Below are 8,110 nucleotides of genomic sequence, written 5' to 3' on the forward strand. Positions count from 1 at the left end.
GGGGAGGGGGGTGGAGCCAAGGGCGGGGGGGTGGAGCCAGGGGGTAGATACATGAAGGGTTATTTCAAGGATTCTGGAAAGTCTGCAGTTCAGGTTCAGGTTCAGTCCCGTGCACCTGAAACATCAGCTAACAGCGCCACCCCCTCTAGTTGAGGAGGAGAAGCTCAGGCGAGGGTGCGGGGGGGGTGGGGGAGTGGCAGGACGGAGAAGCAGCAAAGGGGGGCGGGGTCAGAAGAGACGGTCGGAGGTTATAAGGAGGAGATTTTGACGGTGTCGTGCGTGTAGGCCGTGGCCCGGGTGTTGCGCAGGATGCCGGGGATCGGGGCGGGCGACGGCGGGAGGCTCTCGTCCGGCGAGTTGGCGGGCGGCGTGGGGATGCTGATGATGGCCGCCGTGAAGTCCGGCTCGCCGCAGTTCAGCTTCAGGTCGCCCGTCCGTGCGTTGAGGCTGGAGCGACTGTGGGGGAGGGGGGGGGCACACAGGTCGTCCAAGACGACGGTTGACGAACCAGAGGGAAGGAAGACCGAGGTTGGAAGTGTGCGAAGCGGCGTGTGTTCTTACGTTTGCGGCGGGATGACGGTGGTCTTGATGTGCAGCGTGTCCAGCTCCTGAACGCTGCCGCGGCTCACGGACACGGTGGAGTTGGCGAGGCGCATGGCGGCTCTCCGGCGGGCGCGGCGCGGGCAGCAGCCGGTGGAGTTGTTCTGCGCCCCCTGCTGGCTGGACAGGGAGGTGCTGCGGCTCGTCCTGTAGCCCACCGACTCCGTCATGCAGACCTCGCTGTACGTCATCTCGTCCGTGAACTCGTGGTTCTGTCGGGGGAAAAACACGGCTCAGCTCTCTTGTCTTGGACCAGGTCTTTGCTGCTCTTGTGTTGTGCTTGTTTGGCTGAGCTTTTTTGTCTGTTTATTTATGTCATGTTGTGTCATGTTGTCGTGTTGTGTCATGTTGTATCATGTGTCATGTTGTCGTGTGTTGTGTCATGTTGTGTCACATGTCGTGTGTTGTGTCGTGTTGTCGTGTTGTGTCGTGTCATGTCGTGTCGTGTCGTGTCATGTGTCATGTGTCGAGTGTTGTGTCATGTTATGTCAGGTCACGTTGTGTCGTGCTGTCATGTTGTGTGTCATGTCGTGTCATTTCGTGTCATTCCGTGTCGTGTTGTGTCATGTCATGTGTCGTGTCGTGTCATGTCGTGTCATGTTGTTTCATGTCATGTCGTGTCGTGTTGTGTCATGTCGTGTCATGTTGTTTCATGTCATGTCGTGTCGTGTTGTGTCATGTCGTGTCATGTCATGTCGTGTCATGTCGTGTCGTGTCGTGTCGTGTCGTGTCATGTCGTGTCATGTCATGTTGTTTCATGTCATGTCGTGTCATGTTGTTTCATGTCATGTCGTGTCGTGTTGTGTCATGTCGTGTCATGTTATGTCATGTCATGTCGTGTCGTGTCGTGTCGTGTCGTGTCGTGTCATGTCGTGTCATGTCGTGTCCTGCATTACCGTAGTTTTCTCCAAACAGTGCAGCAGATGATTGTGTTGATGCTCGAATGCCGATCGATTCTTTACACACAGAGCCGTGCTGTCACTGTCCCGGTCCTACACACACACACACACACACACACACACACACACAAACACTTTGATCAGTTTCATGTGTGTGTTGTTTACATGAAACACTAGAACAGACACTCTGTACTCTGATTGGCTGAGTGACTTCCACATGTTGAATTCAGTAGTTGTAACGGTAAAAGTGGCCACTAGAGGGCGACACAGACAGACGGGTTCAGAAGTGACTGACGGATGATTTCGGTGGAGGAATTCATCGTTTCTCTGCTGAAAGAAAACTCGGATTAAAGACAGGAAAGGATTAATCAGGACTGATGGGCCACAGATGAACTCGTCCGACCAGCAGATCCAGGTGTGGAGCTTAAACGTGACGTAAAAAACGACAATGGATGAAAACTCACAACAGTTTTTTAAAAAGCTCTTGTAAAGAGCAGGAAAGTCATTTTGGGACGTTTTTCAAAATACCACAGCATTACGACTGTGCAACGATATCGTGGGTCGTTTACAAAAATAACAAAGTACAATTGATATGACTCAGTGTGTGTGTGTGTGTGTGTGTGTGTGTGTGTGTGTGTGTGTGTGTGTGTGTGTGTGTGTGTGTGTGTGTGTGTGTGTGTGTGTGTGTGTGTGTGTCTCACCCCGATTGCTCGGTCCTCTTTGTATTGCAGGAAGGCGTTGGCAGTTCCTTTCTTGGCCATGCGGATCCGAGCCAAACGCACTTTCTGTGGGACACAGACGGAAAAAGTGCAACGTCAGCATCATCACACACACACACACACACACACACACACACACACACACACACACACAGATGGATAAATGTCAACTCGGCTGGATAAATGTCCACTAAGGCGGATAAATGTCCTCAAAGATGGATAAATGTCCTCTAAGACGGATAACTGTCCTCTCTGATGGATAAATGTCAACTCAGATGGACACACACACACACACACACACACACACACACACACACACACACACACACACACACACACACACACACACACACACACACACACACACACACACACACACTTTGAAGGTTTGAATGTCGCATCACATTTATTCAATTCATTTATAATCAAGAAAAAAAATCCCTTTTTTAATTTAATTTCAAATGTAGAAAAAAAGAAAATAATTTAAATTACATTAAAAAATTTAAATATTAAAAAAAAAAGATCATAATGACTCATTTTCATTTTGTGATAAAAAAAAACTACTTTTTTTTAATTGGTCAAAAATGAAAATAAAAATGATTATATTAATGTGATTTTACTTGATATGGATGATAAAACTGAATGAATGAATGGATGGATGAACGGATGGATGGAAGGATGGATGGATGGATGGATGGATGGATGAACGGATGCCTGATGGACGGATGGTTGATAGATGGATGGTTGATGAATGAATGGATGGATGGTTGATGGATGTAGGGATGGATGAATGGATGGATAATGGTTGGATGTATGATGGATGGATGGAGCCACAGAGCAGCGGGGGGGTGTGAGGGTTGTGGGTGTGGTTGTGGGTGTGGGTGGGGGTGTAGGTGGAGGTGTGGATGGAGGTGTGGTTGTGGGTGGAGGTGGAGGTGTGGGTGTGGTTGTGGGTGGAGGTGTGGGTGGAGGTGTGGTTATGGGTGTGGTTGTGGGTGTGGGTGGAGGTGTGGTTGTGGGTGGAGGTGTGGGTGGAGGTGTGGACCTGCTGGGCTCTCATCTTGTCGGCCCTCTGGTTCTGGTGGTAGATGCGGCTGAAGTTGGACACGATGACGGGAACCGGCAGGGCGATGACCAGGACGCCGCTCAGGGAGCAGATGGAGCCGAAGATCTTCCCCGCAATCGTGTTAGGGACCATGTCTCCATACCTGGAGAGAGAGAGAGGGAGAGAGGGAGAGAGAGAGGGAGAGAGAGAGAGAGAGAGAGAGAGAGAGAGGGGGAGAGGGAGAGAGAGAGGGAGAGAGAGAGAGAGAGAGAGAGAGGGGGAGAGGGAGAGAGAGAGAGAGAGAGAGAGAGAGAGAGAGGGAGAGAGGGAGAGAGAGAGGGAGAGAGAGAGAGAGAGAGAGAGAGAGAGAGAGAGAGAGAGAGAGACCATCAGCCTCATCCATCTTCACCTTCTGGTGTTTTTCATCACGACTGAACTGAGAAAGAAAGAAAGAAAAGCTGAAGAGTCTGAATCCTCTTTCACTACATTTATTGTGGGTTACATGAAAGAGGATGGATGGATGGATGGAAGTAGGGATGGTTGGATGGATGGATGGATGGATGGAAGTAGGGATGGTTCGATGGATGGATGGATGGAAGTAGGGATGGTTGGATGGATGGATGGATGGATTATGGATGGATGGATGGATGGAAGTAGGGATGGATGATTGATGGATGGATGGATGGATGGATGGAAGTAGGGATGGATGGATGGATGGATGGATGGAAGTAGGGATGGTTGGATGGATGGATGGATGGATTATGGATGGATGGATGGATGGAAGTAGGGATGGATGATTGATGGATGGATGGATGGATGGATGGAAGTAGGGATGGATGGATGGATGGATGGATGGATGGAAGTAGGGATGGTTGGATGGATGGATGGAAGTAGGGATGGTTGGATGGATGGATGGATGGATTCTGGATGGATGGATGGAAGTAGGGATGGATGATTGATGGATGGATGGATGGATGGATGGAAGTAGGGATGGATGGATGGATGGATGGATGATGGATGGATGGGTGAATGAATGGATGGATGGATGGATGGATGGATGGATGGATGGATGGAAGTAGGGATGGATGGATGGATGGATGGATGGATGGATGGATGGAAGTAGGGAGGGATGGATGGATGGATGGATGGATGGATGGATGGATGGAAGTAGGGAGGGATGGATGGATGGATGGATGGTTGGATGGATGGATGGATGATGGATGTCTGACACATCACTGTCGGCAGTGTTCTCATGTTGGACATTCATCATATATTCTTATTTAGTCACTGGTGTATTTAGATTTAGATTTATACTCCCATACTAACTTTCAGACAAAGAGACACACAGAGAGACAAAGAGACACAGAGACACAGAGACACAGAGAGACACAGAGACACAGAGAGACAGAGACACACAGACACAGAGAGACACAGAGACACAGAGAGACAGAGACACACAGACACACAACCACCAAGCGTTTTATCTCTGTTGATAAACTATTTCATCGGTTATTTGCTGATTGTGACTGAGGAGGAAGATTCCTCAGCCACTGAGTCCAACGCTCTAGTTTACGTGATGCACCTGAACGCATCACCCCCCCGGCAGTCCGCTGCTGGAGCTCCGGACCAGGAACCAGGAACCAGGAACCAGGAGAGACCAGCTAACCCAATGTCTCTTTTAAGACCGGTTCTGGAGAAGCAGAGGCTGAAAACAGCAGGAATCTACATGAGGAAGTAGAATCTGGCGGCGTGAAGCCCGGGAACCCGGACAAACACATTAATTAGCGTTACAAGTGTACAAGTCGCAGCTTATTTTCCAGAAAATACGGTATTTAGATTGGCCTCGTGGAGGAGGGTGAAGGCCTTGACGACCCCGACGGATGAAAACAACAACAACAACAACAAAAAAAGCTGTGCATCAAACTCGACCTTGTCAAGCAAGCTGAACGTGTAAAGACTCGTTTTCTCGTCATTAAAGCTCAAAACAATAAACTGCAGTTCCGTCGTTTGATCCTCCCGAGCGTCCTTCACAGAAATGGTGCAGAGAGACTCGTGTGTTTATCACAAGACTTTTACTGCTGCTACTTTTAAAATACAGTACAATTTAGAGCTGCGCACACACACACACACACACACACACACACACACACACACACACACACACACACACACACACACCAAGTGCTGTTCCTGCTGCAATTTGTGTTTTTATTACCGAGCAACAGTAAATCTGCAGCCACTCACACACACACACACACACGCACGCACGCACGCACGCACGCACGCACGCACGCACACACAGTGACAGAAACGAGCTCCTCTCCACGGTTGGCCAGGTTCCCCTCGACAAACAAACGGTTACAAACTCCCTGTAAAGTGTTTTATGTGTTCTGTTGGAATAGGGTTGTTTTTTTTTCGTCGGGCATTATCTTTGGACAGCCCAGTCAGGCTAAGGGGTCCTCGTGTTACGTCTGGGTGCAGGGTAGCGATGAGAAACCCGACTCCTTGACGGACTAACGGGTTTTTGAGTCGTTCATCCAAGTGAACCGGTTGTCTGAGACATTTGAATCATTTGAGTCATTTGAGTCATTTGAATCATTTGAATCATTTGAATCATTTGAGGCATTTGAATCATTTGAATCATTTGAGCCATTTGAATCATTTGAGTCATTTGATCATTTGATCATTTGAGTCATTTGATTCATTTGAGTCTTTTGATTCATTTGAATGATTTGAGTCATTTGAATAATTTCAGTCATTTGATTCATTTGAGTCTTTTGATTAATTTGAATCATTTGAGCATTTGAATCATTTCAGTCATTTGATTCATTTGAGTCTTTTGATTCATTTGAGTCATTTGCACATGCGCAACTGAATCAAGGTATTTGAACGAATCCTTCAAATACCTGGCATCCAGAATGGCAGATATACAGTATATATTAATATATACATACGATTTTATAGTATCAATAAATAATGTGACGTTCACAGGGCAGAACTAAGTATAGGGGACAATATTAAATGTGACACGATACACGCTACGGTGGTATTTTAACACTGTTTATTGTGTATTTATGGTCTGTGAGCATCGTCTTCCTGTCTGACCACTAGGGGGAGCCACTACCGTGACGCCCTGGAGCCTCGAGAGGAGAAGAACCACCTGAGGTCAAACAGTCGCTGGGAGAAACCACGAGGTCGAGAGTTCAACTCTCATTACCCAGAATCCCTGCAGCCACACACACACACACACACACACACACACACACACACACACACACACACACACACACACACACACACACACACACACACACACACAATAAAGACGATTTATATTTAACTCATTCAAACAAGCCACGACCGTATTGATTTAATTTACTCACTGACCCGGAGTGTATTACTACACACACACACACACACACACACACACACACACACACACACACACACACACACACACACACACACACACACACACACACACACACACACACACACACACACACACACACACACACACACTATATGTTCATTCAAGCTAAAGTAAAGTTGTTGTTGTTTGTTTTTTTTCCCAGTTCTGCACGCGAACAAAGAAGATTCCAGAAGATTCCAAACAGACGTTGGCTCAGAGAAGCTTTTATTTTCCAGGTTGAGAAAATAAAAGCTTATTTTGACGTAGAGAATTCAGAGACTCCGCTGGAATTTAAATCGACTTCAGCAGCAACTTCCTGCAGCTCAACTTGATATATATATACGACAGGTCGTTGTCTGTGGTAGTTTATCGGGAGTTTAATTGGCGTTCGGTTTGAATTCAGCTGTAATTTCACTGGTGTTCACCTGTAGTTTAGATATAATTCACCTGTAGTTTGGCTGATAGTTTAACTGTAGTGACGCCCTAATTTAGAGTTTAGCTGTAGTTTTGTCGGTATTCACCCGTAGTTTAACTGCCGTGAACCTGTAGTTTAGATATAGTTCCACTGTAGTTTAGCTTTAGATATGTTGTAGTTTAATAATAGTTAAGCTGTAGTTTAACTTTAGTGAATTTGGAGTTAAGCTATAGTTAAGCTTTAGTTTATCTTTAGTGTAATTGTAGTTTAGCTGTTATCCACCTGTAGTTTAGCTTTCAGTCACCTGTAGTTTAGCTTTTAGTCCCCTGTAGTTTAGCTTTTAGCCCCCTGTAGTTGAGCTTTTAGTCACCTGTAGTTTAGCTTTCAGTTACCTGTAGTTTAGCTATTGTCCACCTGTAGTTTAGCTTTTAGTCACCTGTAGTTTAGCTGTTATCCACCTGTAGTTTAGCTATTGTCCACCTGTAGTTTAGCTTTTAGTCACCTGTAGTTTAGCTTTCAGTTACCTGTAGTTTAGCTATTGTCCACCTGTAGTTTAGCTTTTAGTCACCTGTAGTTTAGCTTTCAGTTACCTGTAGTTTAGCTATTGTCCACCTGTAGTTTAGCTTTTAGTCACCTGTAGTTTAGCTATTGTCCACCTGTAGTTTAGCTTTCAGTCACCTGTAGTTTAGCTTTCAGTTACCTGTAGTTTAGCTATTGTCCACCTGTAGTTTAGCTTTTAGTCACCTGTAGTTTAGCTTTCAGTTACCTGTAGTTTAGCTATTGTCCACCTGTAGTTTAGCTTTTAGTCACCTGTAGTTTAGCTGTTATCCACCTGTAGTTTAGCTATTGTCCACCTGTAGTTTAGCTTTCAGTCACCTGTAGTTTAGCTATTGTCCACCTGTAGTTTAGCGGTAGTTTTAGCGGTAGCTTTAGCGGATACACAGTGTGATGTGTTTGAGTGGATGCAGCTCATATTCAGGAGCAAAGAGTCGAACCAGCAGAGGTCAGTAAAAGAAAACT

The 8,110-nt window shown here is 46.4% G+C and overlaps 1 protein-coding gene across 1 annotated transcript in view; it reads right to left on the minus strand.

Moving 5' to 3' along the window:
- Positions 1-248: 248 nt before the first annotated feature.
- The window catches only part of kcnd1 (potassium voltage-gated channel, Shal-related subfamily, member 1), a gene marked incomplete at both ends in the record, with an annotated part of 32,833 nt that continues 24,971 nt past the window's right edge, over positions 249-8,110 (minus strand). The window contains 5 exons of the mRNA XM_080496710.1: positions 249-456; positions 562-812; positions 1,497-1,592; positions 2,201-2,284; positions 3,264-3,426. Of these exons, the coding sequence (XP_080352836.1) occupies positions 249-456; positions 562-812; positions 1,497-1,592; positions 2,201-2,284; positions 3,264-3,426 (802 nt within the window). The remainder of the gene's footprint in view (positions 457-561; positions 813-1,496; positions 1,593-2,200; positions 2,285-3,263; positions 3,427-8,110) is intronic.

This window comes from Blennius ocellaris, assembly GCF_963422515.1.
Source record: "Blennius ocellaris genome assembly, chromosome: 5".
In the NCBI taxonomy this organism is placed as follows: domain Eukaryota; kingdom Metazoa; phylum Chordata; class Actinopteri; order Blenniiformes; family Blenniidae; genus Blennius; species Blennius ocellaris.